Source organism: Haliaeetus albicilla, chromosome 12 (assembly GCF_947461875.1).
Source record: "Haliaeetus albicilla chromosome 12, bHalAlb1.1, whole genome shotgun sequence".
NCBI lineage: Eukaryota > Metazoa > Chordata > Aves > Accipitriformes > Accipitridae > Haliaeetus > Haliaeetus albicilla.
The window spans coordinates 39,049,098-39,061,911 of record NC_091494.1 but is presented as its reverse complement, the minus strand read 5'-3'; the positions used below and the strand labels follow the sequence as shown (position 1 = coordinate 39,061,911).

Genomic DNA, 12,814 nt, shown 5'->3' with positions numbered 1-12,814 from the left:
GCTTTACTGTTATTCCTCGTATTGTGCTTTTTTCTGTCTCTGATATTATATGTGTATCTTTTGGTGACTAGTGTTTTCAGCTGCATTGTGGGTAGAGATCTGTTTGGGTGGGGGTTTCTTATGGTTTTTTTAATCTGTTACATAAAATGAAGGGACATCCTCCTAGGCTGTTAACATCAAACCCAGCAGTGTGATGCAATTTACTGCAGAGTGGTAGAGACTTTATCAGACCCACGTAACGAACCCTGAATTTCTTGTTCTTGTCTTGCTTAGCTCTGCAAATATCACAGTACACTCAAGCTGTTCAGAATCTGTGCCAGTTGCCCAAAGGCTCTTAAAACATCATTGTTTTGTTCTTATTTCCTTCCTTCATGATGTTTGCATGGAGACAGAACAGTTGAAAAAACAGTGTTTCTTTGCTTGGTCATCTTCCATCTTCTTACTCAGGTTTATTCTATTGTAATGGTTTGATTTCCCCTGTGGAAGGGAAGATACCTTGCATCCCTCTTGACTTCTGAGTTACTTTCTGCCAATATACCCATAAATAAGCACACACGTTTGTCTTGGAAATTGTAGAGTATGTCTTACAAATCTGGGAACTTTTGTGGTTTTGGCATCAGGGTTGAAAATCCCACGATTCAGGATTTTTTGAGGCCTCAGTAATTTTGAGGTCACATTACCTTACATTAAAATCAAATTATCATTCTTAATTTACCTTTTAATATGTAAGGATTTAGATTTAGCATTGTCAGGTTTTATTTCATAACTTCTTTTTGTTGGTGCAGGCTGAACTGTGATTCTGATCACTCAAAATACCAGCTACTATGAGATTGTTTCCAAACCTTTTGGTTTTTTTATGTAATGTGGATTCTTGGATAAATTTTAGTGGGGAAATTATTTAAGTGAAAAAAATCAGGTTTTATGTAATTTTGAATAGCCCTTGTCAGACTTCTGTTTTTCTTTTCAGTGACATGCTGATCACAGAGGTTTTGTCTTGGAGTAGGAAGTGGAACTAAGTTTCTTCTGACTTGCGTTGGAGACTTGCTCTTAAGTCATTGGCAGTCTTCCGGCTCATTTGAGTTAGGTGTAGCACTAGGCTTTCAGTTTGTCTGTTGCATCTTAAATTAAATACTGAGTTAGCTAGAAAGCATATGCTTACCTGCCTGATACACAATGTACCTGAGACACAAAGTAGCAAAAGTTCATAAGATACAGATTAAAAACTATCAAGACAGTACTTTATCACTGTTCTCACAGTGTCTGCAAACTTATATGAGCTGTAGCTTGTTTTTAAGTAAAATTGGTTGTTGAAGCCTGCACAGTGAAAGCAGTTGCTGCAAGTTATGGTCAGCTGCCTCCTGGGCAGCCAGTGCCCAGCGATCATGCACACATATTGGAAGCAAGAGGTTTTTTTAACATGTATACAGGCAGTTTTAACAGACTCTATATGCTCTGTCCAAGTGAGAAATAAGGAGAAAACTCAAGATGCAGTACAGTACTGTTATCTTCTCTGAGTCTCCTCCCAGGGGTGGCTGGGAAGTAGTGTTGATAAAACTGAGCAAAGAACTTCAGAACGTTTAAAACTTCTCAGGTGCTTTGTATTTTCCCACTTTATAAACCTTGTTTCACAACCAAACAGGAGGTGGTTGAGGCTGCTGAGATGGCTACTGTCAAACTCCGTGCATCAGCCTTTCAAAAAGGAGCAAGTTGTTGAGGCCTGACTTAATCCTGTATCTAGTGAATTCAAGGAATTGAATCGCCAGTATTATGACTTTTTCTTTTTCCGTTTATGCAGATCCCGTACTCCAGGTGCCAATACATGTGGAAGAGTAAGTCTGTTTCCTTTATCTCATTTACTGCTTGTTCGATTTTCACTGACATCTTGAAATTTGATTTAATTTGAATGAAAATGATCTATGTTCTAGAAAAATGGAATACCTTGTGTTGAGTCAATTTAAGGTGGTTTGGAGAGCAGATACAGAAAGGATATAACTAGCTACATATAATTCTCTTATTTGTAGCGCTAAGAAGAAACATCCTGCCTGCAGACTGTTCTCTCAAGCCCTTGCTCAGGTTCAGAGATCAAGTTTGCTAACTGTGCCACAATCTTAATTGAGCAGCTTTGAAAATAACAGAAACAGCTAGGGAGTGAACTCTGGGTTTTGTACTTATTCTCTTCAAATAAAACGCTAAAAATAGTGAAGCATAGGAAACTGCAACCACCACTACCAGAATCTTCAAATGAAACCCTCAAGCTGTTACTTCAGAGTAGTTCCTCCAGCATAGCAATCTCTCATTAAACTAGAAAATTTGGGGCTTTAACTTTATGTCTCTGAAGTCAGTACTAACATCCTTTCTTTTTTGTGGTTTGTTTTTGATGTTGGGGTTTGGGATTTTTTTTTTTTGTACTTTGGGTGGTGGGGTTGCCTTTACCTCTCAAATTTACGTAGTTCTGGCAACTCTTTTATTGTTCCTTGCCTTCCTTATGCTGGTTTTTTTTTGTTTATTTGTTTTTAATTCTGTGGCATTTTAAAACCATATAGATCTTGTTTAAAAGCTTTCACCCAAGTGATTGCCTGCCACATTTGGATCTTTGAATTTTCAAATTTATTAGTAATCTGAATTAGTTCCGAAACTTCTTTATATTTTTTTCATTTTCACAGTTAATAAATTAAACTTTAAAAAAGGATAATGCAAAGTAAAAAATTTAATGTCAGATGAACTTCCCTGTAAAGCCAGTACTGACCATAGTTGCTTTCCTGTTCTCTGAGAAGCACAGTACATTTTTTGTCATTTATAATTGCTGCTTAAATCCTAGGCCAGCATTTCTTCCAGACCCAAATGATGGCAGTTTGTATACACTTGGTGGCAAGAACAGTGAAGGCTTGACTGTAAGTATATTTTTTTTTTTAAATTCTCTTCTCTGATAATTTTTAGAAAAGTGGCATAATCAGACTCACACAAAGGATAAGTCCCCAAGGGAACTTTCTGCTTTCTTGACAGTACTGTAAAGTTTTGCAGGCTTTTGTACTGTTTAATGGAAGTGTACCAGTTTCTTGGAAAAGCTTGATCAGACTAGCCAAAAACCAGCATATGTTTTGTCCACTTGTACTATTTTTCTGTAATTTGGTAAAATAATGATGATGACAAATAAAATGTATGTGGTATTATCCAAATATTGAATAGTCTCTGTATGAGTTGATGGGAAAGGTATACCCAGAATAATACAAATCAGATATGTCCCTTTCACCCAAATACTTAATTTTTTAAAACTATCTGCCAAAAGGCAGGATTAATACATGTTCTGTGCTGACACCTTTAGAAGATGTCTTTATAAGATTTAGTAAGCAGACAAAAATGCTGAACCTTTTCAAAATAGTCACCAATCCATGCAACCCACAGATACTAGCTAATGTTTGACTTTTATTTTTAAACTTTGTGGTGATACTCAGATAAAATGTTTGGCTTTCCACAAGTTTCTTTTCTCTGGCAGCTGCTATGATTTCCCTTAAGAACTTTAATATTGTTAAATATTTTAGTATTCGCTCACCACTCCCCCACCCCCCAGTACAGCCAGCTCATAACTTGCAAAATGATTCTTGGTTCTTTTCCTGGGTGAATCCAGGAAGCAGCAATCTATTTGAATCTATTCCTTCATTCTGTTAATCTCCTCTCTTTTTGAAGTAATTTAATTTCTGTTTAGAATCACTATTATAATAAAAGTATTAAGCAAGAGTGGAGTAATTTTAGCATATTTCAGTAAACTTAGCAAAGGCCTGATCTTTATTGTTGGTGCAGCTTGTCTGTTACTCTTGTGACCTCATCCCAATAAAAGTCTCTTAAAACTTAGTAAGGATTGTCACCCATTCTGTAAGTGCAATACAGGCTTGGCAGTATCTCAAGAACTCTTCAGCTGGAGATTCATGCTTCACCCTCTCAACAGTTTCATTTGTATGAAGATACCTGGCCTTTACAAATGTTACTGTACAGTCCTATGGAGAACCGTTTTATACTCATTATAGGAGAGGTAATTAAACCACGGTATGTTGAAGCCCAGACAGTTTATAAGTGATGATGGTAGACCTTAAAACCACAGTCTTAGCCTCCAAACATCTCAGCTGCAAGTAATTCTTCCATGCTACATGCATTTCTCCTATTGTAAACTCACCGAGACAGACTTCTCTCTGTTCTGGGTTTGCAGAGCAGGGCCTTGACCTGAAATTTTGAGTTCTCAGGCACTGCAATAATACAAACAAACAATAAAACCCTGTCATTTGAGATTTCTGAAGTTTTCTGGCCACCCTTTTCTGTGAATAAATGTGAAGACTATCACACCAATGTGAATAGGCTTTTATTGTGGTTTTTTTTTTTTTCCCTAGAAACTTCCATTTACTATCCCAGAGCTGGTGCAGGCATCTCCCTGCCGCAGTTCAGATGGGATCCTGTACATGGGTGAGCTCAATTTTTATCTTTGATATTGTAAGATGTTCAGCAACTACAAAATGTAGAGACTCCCAGACAGACTGCATGGACATAAGCTTTATTTTGGGTATTAAGTATGGGTTTTCATGAACCTTTCTGATGACAGAAAACTCTGATTAATATAGAATTCAATTACTGTTTGAAGATTAAAAACCAACTAGTTTTCCTGAAGGAGAAAATAGCTTTTCTAAGCAGTGAATAGTCTGTATGGCTTTTTTTGTTTTCTTGAGATGCTATCTTTCAACAAAATGTGACTTCTACTTAAAATCTTACGCTTGTAAATGTCATTGACTGCCTGATAATTATAATTAAAGTAGAAATCCCATTGCAACATGGTTAGACATCCTCCGTTACCTGAGATACAGTCAGTTCATTTATACCACAAATAATAATGAATTTATGCCTCACTGTCCTGACTCATTCTAATTGCAGATGGATTTGGGAGGAGAAGGGAAGAAGGAAGGACAGTTATTACTTATCACAACAGTAGAATGGGTGAAGGATCAGGATGAGCTTAGTATTGTTTTTTTAATCTCCTGAAGGGCCAATACCTACTTCTAGTTTTCCACTTTGTGTCTCTACAGTAAAGGAGTGAAAAATGTTTATTTGAAGCTTCTAAACAGAATGCATATGTGTTAGTGTCAAAGAAATACTTAAGGTCATGGCTCATGTAGTCTTGAATGGGATGTTAGGATTACAGTCCTTAATCAATTTGAAATGTGTAGACCCTCATAATTTTTTTTCCACCTACTGTCCTTCAACATTAGCACTTCAGTCTCTTCTCTGCTAGCTCACAGGATCTTCTACGCTCAGAATTCTGTTAGATTTTATCAGTGTGAAAAAATAATGCAGCCAATAGTACTTACCATTCTAAATATTGTATTAAGTTTTTCTTGTCAATATTGGGGATTGGCCAGCAGTGCTAAATGATGAAACTAAGCCCGACTATGAGAAATTGTTTTATTAAAAATGCTTTATTCACGCTAAGTTCATGAGCCTACCAAAGAAAAAAGAAGACTGAAAAGCTTCATGGAAGTGCAGTTTTTCCAACTGAATGGTAATGTGGGTTAAATTATGATTTCAGGTAAAAAGCAGGATATTTGGTACGTGATTGACCTCATGACTGGGGAGAAACAGCAAACATTGACTTCTTCATTTGCAGAAAGTCTTTGCCCGTCAACATCCCTCCTGTATCTTGGGAGAACAGGTCATATGCTTTTTTTTCTGCAGCTTAGAAGAAAATTTCTTGTTGTTGTTTTTCAAGTTTAGGCTCATAACAAATGACCTTGTGATCAGTTCAGGTTTGCATGTTTATTTCTTAGAAAAACTTCTGTAAATTATGATTTTAGACTGTACACAGAAAAATTACTAACTCTTTATAGCAGCAGAAAGATACTGTTTTTTTAAACTTTGGCAGTAGACGTGGTCCATTATTATTCTTGCTGACTATGTGGCATTTATATTCTATTTAACAGTGCATTCCAGTAGCAGCTGTGAACCCAAGTTTGCTCTGTAACATACAGCTTTTATAAAAACTGTTTAAAGAAAATGGAGATATAGCATATCCACTGAAATTACAGATGCAGTAGTCTAAACAACTGTTAAAATTAGACCAACACCATATAGGTGTTGACTAGTAAAAAGGAGTAAGTGTTACAGACTTGTTCGTTAACCTCTATATTAATGTGTTCTTTAAGTGCGATAGTTCAGTTACAGAACATGGTATGCTGAATTTTAGAATGCAGGGTGTGGAAACTTGTAAGTAAAACAAAGTACATCAGAAGCTGTGTGATAAAAGCAAAATGCTGGCACCGTGGGCAGTAACTGCAGAGCTTGTTTTGAGATTCCTGTGGATCAGTATATGAGTGGATTGGGTATTATCTTTAACAGCTGTGAAATGTTTATTTACCAGGAGTGTTGGGAAAATGAAATGCAGAGAGCAGTAAGTGTGTGGGGGATGTTTTGAAGAGTATCTCAGCTTTGAGATGATTGATTCTATTCTCTCATAGGTTTTTTTGCTTCACAGACTGTATATTTTTTAACAGAGTACACGATCACAATGTATGACACCAAGAAGAAGGAGCTGCGATGGAATGCCACCTATTTTGATTATGCAGCTACTTTGCCTGATGAAGACATAAAATACAGTAAGAATTTAATTGCTCTCTTTTTTTTGTTGTTCCCCCCACCCCCACCCCATATTGGCCATGGGTTTTGCATACAGGCAAAAATATTCTGATTTAAAAAAAAAATAATAGGTGAAGCTGTCTGTCTGATTTTCGTGCAGCTGATATGCGTCTGCCAGTTTTTATCCTTTACATGCCATAATATCTAGAGCCTGTTAGGTAGCTTCAGGTAAACTGAATCTAAGAAGGTACGTTCTTAAAGATACGACTCTTTAAAATTCAGTGAAAAATGGCAGGAGAGGAAGCAAACCTAAACAGTGGTGTACACTCAGAAGCAGCTACTGCAGTGCTATTCCATTGCAACTGAACTTTTATCCACTTAATTCTAACAACCGATTCGTTGATAAGCTGTTCTTTTGCAGTATAAGGTATAATGGACTCCACAGTCAACATTAAGCTTAAACTGTTAATATGTATTATTAAAATTGCATGTCTGCAGCACAGACATAATCTCCTATATATTTGTATATTGTAGAAATGTCCCACTTTGTGTCTAATGGAGATGGACTGGTGGTGACCGTAGACAGTGAGTCTGGGGACGTACTGTGGATTCAGAATTACGCTTCTCCTGTGGTAGCTTTTTACATCTGGCAACGTGAAGGATTACGGAAAGTTATGCACACTAACGTGGGGATAGAAACTCTGCGATACTTGACGTTCATGTCTGGGGAGGTTGGACACATTACCAAGTGGAAATATCCTTTCCCAAAGGAAACAGAGACCAAGAGCAAACTGACGTGAGCATGAATATTCCTGTTCTCACTGTCTATTTGACAGAGCTTTGTCATTAAAACCTTATTTATATACATTCAGTTGAGGACTGTTCTACAAGTTTCGAGATGGTGAAAAGAATATGTAAAAGCAGCTCTAGTTCTCCAGCCATTATTTTATATTTGATCTTTTACTGTCTAAAGGCAGAGACCAAAAAAAACACCTATCATAAACTTAGGAAATGTATATTCATAACTTTTATCAGATGTTCTGTGTTAATGGTGTCTTATAATGTGGAATGGAATTGTTTTTTGTAATGTGAAGCCTTTCACGTTATAAAAAAGGTTCATAGCATTTTGGTAAATACCAGTTATTGAATAATGCAGAAATAGGATGTGAGTTATGTCAAATGAGTAATTGTGACGTGACTAATCAACTAATAATGCTTTCATAATTAAAAAGAATGGCTTCATAGTACAGCAGTACTTAAAACAATTTTACAGATCCAGGCTTTTCAAGATTTAAATATTGATGATTTGAGAAACTCATGCATTAGTTCTGCAGGATTATGTTGCCAAGGTTAGCTAAAATGCTAAAATATCCGTTTGCCTACTTCTTTCTAACACTTACTGTTTTTTTCCAGACCAACTCTATATGTAGGGAAATACTCCACAAGTTTGTATGCATCACCATCAATGGTACATGAAGGAGTAACTGTTGTGGTAAGTTGGGAGCTGCAAGAGTTGAATGACACCTGCTGAAAACTGCCTTTTTAGAGAATTAGTACTGTCCTGGGTTTAAAAAAAAAAAAGTTGAAGTGGAAACATACATAAAAAATAAATAAAAAAGACAACTTTGCCATAGTAAAGTGGCAAAGGGATCCGATTAAAGTAGAAAATAAAACACCGAGGGCTGTATGTCTACAGAAATTTGGTTTTAAATTGCAGATTGTTGTCAAGAAATCCATAGCAAATTAAATATTTAATGAAACAATTAACAGTAAGCCTTAGACTGCATGACTGTATTTCAGGAATCATTTCAAATGCTGCAAAGAAGTAACTGTAGCTCATTAGGAATTGTGCCGGGCAAGATTAGCAGGAGTGGACCAGAGGTTGCTACATGGTATTGCCGGTGCATTGTGGTTAATGCTAAAATTGCTGGTTTGTTCATCAAAGTAACTACCCGTAGATAGGAAACGGCATCATATTTTGTATTGCTCACGCTGTGGCTTTCCAGGTACAAAATAAAGATTCTGTTTAACTTTTCTAAAAAAAGAGAGAGTAATCTCATCTCCTAGGCAACGTGTAACTTAGAAGGTCTAATGTCCAAGGTTGTTGAAGCAGTTGCTGAGAGCATAATGGCAGTGTTTACTTACGGTGACTTTGCTGCCAGTCATTTTTGCTTGCCCACCAATTCTGACCTCCATTTTTTTATTTAGTTGCCTGTTTAGATATTACAGGGACACAGTGCTTCCATAATTGTAACAATCATCTCTCTCTCTAGCCCCGCGGCAGTGCCATACCCTTACTAGAGGGTCCAAAAACAGAAGGAGTCACAATTGAAGACAATGGCGAGTGTGTTATCACACCCAGTACGGATGTAAAGTTTTCAGGCAGACTGAAAGAAAAGAACAAACTCCACTATTGGAACGACTGGCTTTTAATAGGTACCCGAGGTCCCTTGCTTGGCCCTGGTCTGCCACTTGTGCAGGATTGCATTGCCATCTGGCGGACGATTCTAATCCTAACCTCAGAGCTGTTTGTCAGCTGCTTGTATATCAGTCACAATGACTGCCTCAACTCAGGCAGTAATTACTGAATTCTAGTAATCGTTTCTAATTCGTCTTCATTTGCATGTGAATTAATGTCTTTACGTATACGACTGCATACTGTTTTTTCCAAGACTTCTGCTTTATTCAATGTATAGGATGGAGAGTGCTTAGCTCAATATGTGGAAAGTTGTTTATTGTTTATTTGCCCCCTCCTTCAGCGAGGGGTATAGGTAATTTATACTTACTGTAAATAATGTATTCTGGTTCCTTTGGATTTTTTATTGTGCATAATGTTACTTTAATTAATCATATGGATCAGATATCCATGTTTTCCTCACTTTACAAATGGAAGATTAAGGCACAGAGGCTGAAGATAATATTAATAAAGTGTTAGCCTGTCCTGTGTGCCCCAAATCCCAAAATTTTGGAATTGATTTTCAGGGCATTTACAATTTTGCTTCAAAAATGAAGACCTGTCTGAAGTTCAGTTTCAAGTGATGAAAGTTTATAATTAAGTGATACATGCCACAGGATCTCTGTGGCAGGCACAGAGTGTAACTTTCAGCTTCCTTAACTGCCACCTTTCTCTTCCTGTGATCCCTTTCTTTGTTGATACTGTCCTGCTCTTGCAGTATGTCAGGCGGCTCTCTTTAAATAGTTCATATTCCTCTGCAACCCTCTGCCCTGAATCACCCGTGTCCTCAATCTTTTCCCTCCTTTTTCTTTCCTGCTCTATACGCGAGCAGGAGTCTTCCTCTGTCCACTCCAGCTGCAAAAGCTGGGAGCACAGCAGCGTATCCCTCTTCTCACTCACTTGGCTAGCATGAGCCAAAGGAATGTGAAGAGCAATTGTAGCTGAGTGCTGGATCGATTCTTGCTGCTTTCTTGTGTAGTGCGATCCATTCCCTTCAGAACCGTTTCATATTTAGAACGCGATCTTTGCCTCAAGGCCACATCACAAAGCAAAACTATCTTGAGAGTGAGCCAGCTGGGAAGCATAATGCATGTTTCTCTCGTAGTCAGGAACCAAATCCACAGCCAGTGCACAGAGTTCTTGAGGATTGTGATCACTATACCTGTGACTGCTTGGGAAGGACAGAGGGGGAAAAAAGTTTTAATTTGAGCTTTTGTTCTGTGATGTTCTCAAGCCTTGTAAATCAACTTTATATATGCTCTTCAGCAAAGATGCTGAAATCAAGGATACCTTTCCTAAAAAGGGACAACTTTTTATTTCAACAAATGTTTTTTATTTAAAGGGCACCATGAAACACCATTATCTGCCCCTACAAAGATCCTGGAGAAATTCCCAAGCAACTTACCTAAGAGGCCTGAAAATGTGATTCCGGCTGACTCTGATAAAGGCACTATTGAAGAGGTTTGTGATGAGAACAATCATCTTGCTGGATGACAGGAGAATATAAAGGAGTAGAAGTTGGGGAAGGACTCAGAAGGAAAGCTACATAGAATTACTTCACATTTTTTGTGTCAGATTTTCATGTACTTAGCATGTAGAAGCACTGGTATGATGATGTGTTGTTCCTTATTTCAAAATCAGGGCTTTCAGCTGCTTTTTTTTTTTTTTTTCCAGATGCAAAACTTTCTTTGACTGTGGTAGGGTTAGAAATTATTAAAAATTATTTAGCAGAAAGGCTAGCGTACAAATGCTCCATTACTCATGAAGATATTGAGCTAACAGAGCTTTCCTTGCCTCTTAGGTTATTGACATCGTTGAAGGTTCCTCAACAGAAGTGCCTCCTGCTGTTCCAAAGGATATTGAGGAGAAACCTACTCGGCCTATCCCTCGGCCAGAGGCTCCTGTGGACTCCATGTTGAAAGACATGGCCACGATCATTCTCAGCACTTTCCTGCTTGTGGGCTGGGTGGCTTTTATCATCACTTATCCAATGGTAATGCCGACTTAGCTTGATGTGCTTTTGAGTTTTGGGAGAGTCAGTAATATTTTACAGCCCAAGAAATGATAGGAATTAGAAAGCTATGCGCTACAGCGTTTTTCCCCCCCTCCTCGCAGATGTGTGGTGGGTAGCAGAGGCTACAAATTTGACATAACAGTGATTTCTCTGGGCGTATGTGCCAACTCTGGAGACTTTTCATCCCACCAGTTCTGGTTTTTGTATGTGTTACTCTTTTCACGGACATAGTCTTAACAGCATTGGCTTCACTCCTCTCTTCCTCACCTGAACCACTGTCAGGTTTTCCAGGCTTTGGATCAAAGCCGTTATCCTTCTGTGGTTTAAAGACACCTAGTCAACCTAGTAACAGTTAGCTTTTGCCATATTAACCAACCAGTGTGATTTCTCAGCTTTGCAATGGAAGTTCAGAATGAAATGGAAAGCGTGTGAGTGAAAGTTCCCCCACCTACTTGGCTGACAATGTCACAGCAAGAGAGTTTTCCTCTCACCTTTTGGATGTAGCTACCCCACTAGCTATAGAGTTCCTTTTTGTGACACGACTGTAAAAACTTCACTCCACTTACGGAACTGAGGTCCTTTCTCACAGAGTGTCCATCAGCAGCAACAGAGGCAGCATCAGCTGGAAGAAAAGATACAGCTCTTGCAGCAACAGACACTGCCCTTTCGTGCTCCCAGCGATCTACCCCCAGAAGCAGATTTCTTGGACACCTCCTATGCACGGACAGAGAGCTCAGCCACCAGCACACCAAATATGTCCCCCAGAGCCTCAAACCATTCTGTGTATTCCAGCATCTCCACATCTGATGTTGGGAGCTGCCTCTCCACCGAGCAAGAAGAAGGAGGTAAAGTTGATCCAGTGTCTTTTATTGTGAGTCTCTGTATTTCCCCTGTCTGAATGATGGTACACCACAACAATTAAAATACTTATCGATGATACTTCATAGATCAAAAGCTGAAAAGGACCATCATTCTCATTTAGTCTGACCATTTATGCAGGTGTGCCTGCCCTAACTTTGAGCAGAATTATTTGCTTTAGAAAAACATACAGTTCATAACTGCCATCTGAGGGATTATGTTGTCCATGGTGGTATATTCTTCTAACCTGTAGCCATTCTAGGAAAAGGTTCATTTAAATAAAAATATGTATTATTACAATTAATTGGAATCAAGAAATAAGGATTATGCAGTGCGGCCTGCCTTCCTGCCTGATCTTCTTGTCCCTTCAAAGGCTATTCAGGGGAATTGCTAGTAAACCGACTTCCATAAATGTCAGTCAGCATTTCTTAAATTCAACAAGACGTCTTTAAAACTTTCTACAAAGAGTTTGTCTGCTGAGAACCATTAGTCTCTTATACCGTCTTGAGACATGATCTTTCCAGACCTTATGTCAGGTGTTGTGTACAGAATGTGTTTGAGTCCGCATGCTGGATCATTTGGTCACCAGAGAGTATGTGCCTGCTCAGCATGAGTACCAAAATGGAGATGTTCATTTGTTTTGATCATCTGTGGTGTTAAACATGAGCAAAGAGACTTTTACATACTGGCCTAGAAGGATGTGCAGTTGTATAAGACTGACTTGACTCATCCTAAACTAGTCCTTGTTTCTTGGTTTTTGTACAGATGAAGATGCAAACAGAGTGATGGTTGGCAAGATTTCATTCAACCCAAAAGACGTACTGGGACATGGAGCTGAAGGGACAATTGTTTACAGGTAGAATATGTGCATTCAGCAT

The 12,814-nt window shown here is 38.2% G+C and overlaps 1 protein-coding gene across 3 annotated transcripts in view; it reads left to right on the top strand.

Moving 5' to 3' along the window:
• Positions 1-12,814, top strand: part of ERN1 (endoplasmic reticulum to nucleus signaling 1) — a 41,451-nt gene that overhangs the window by 22,691 nt on the left and 5,946 nt on the right. For 2 of the 3 annotated variants that reach the window (XM_069799277.1, XM_069799276.1), the window contains exons 3-14: positions 1,796-1,829; positions 2,819-2,891; positions 4,380-4,452; positions 5,567-5,689; positions 6,528-6,629; positions 7,144-7,405; positions 8,023-8,101; positions 8,883-9,045; positions 10,407-10,525; positions 10,866-11,057; positions 11,668-11,923; positions 12,702-12,792. In XM_069799277.1, the coding sequence (XP_069655378.1) occupies positions 4,449-4,452; positions 5,567-5,689; positions 6,528-6,629; positions 7,144-7,405; positions 8,023-8,101; positions 8,883-9,045; positions 10,407-10,525; positions 10,866-11,057; positions 11,668-11,923; positions 12,702-12,792 (1,391 nt within the window). In that variant the 5' untranslated portion in view covers positions 1,796-1,829; positions 2,819-2,891; positions 4,380-4,448. Of the gene's footprint in view, positions 1-1,795; positions 1,830-2,818; positions 2,892-4,379; positions 4,453-5,566; positions 5,690-6,508; positions 6,630-7,143; positions 7,406-8,022; positions 8,102-8,882; positions 9,046-10,406; positions 10,526-10,865; positions 11,058-11,667; positions 11,924-12,701; positions 12,793-12,814 lie in introns of those variants that run through there. The other variant, XM_069799278.1, reaches the window with a different exon arrangement.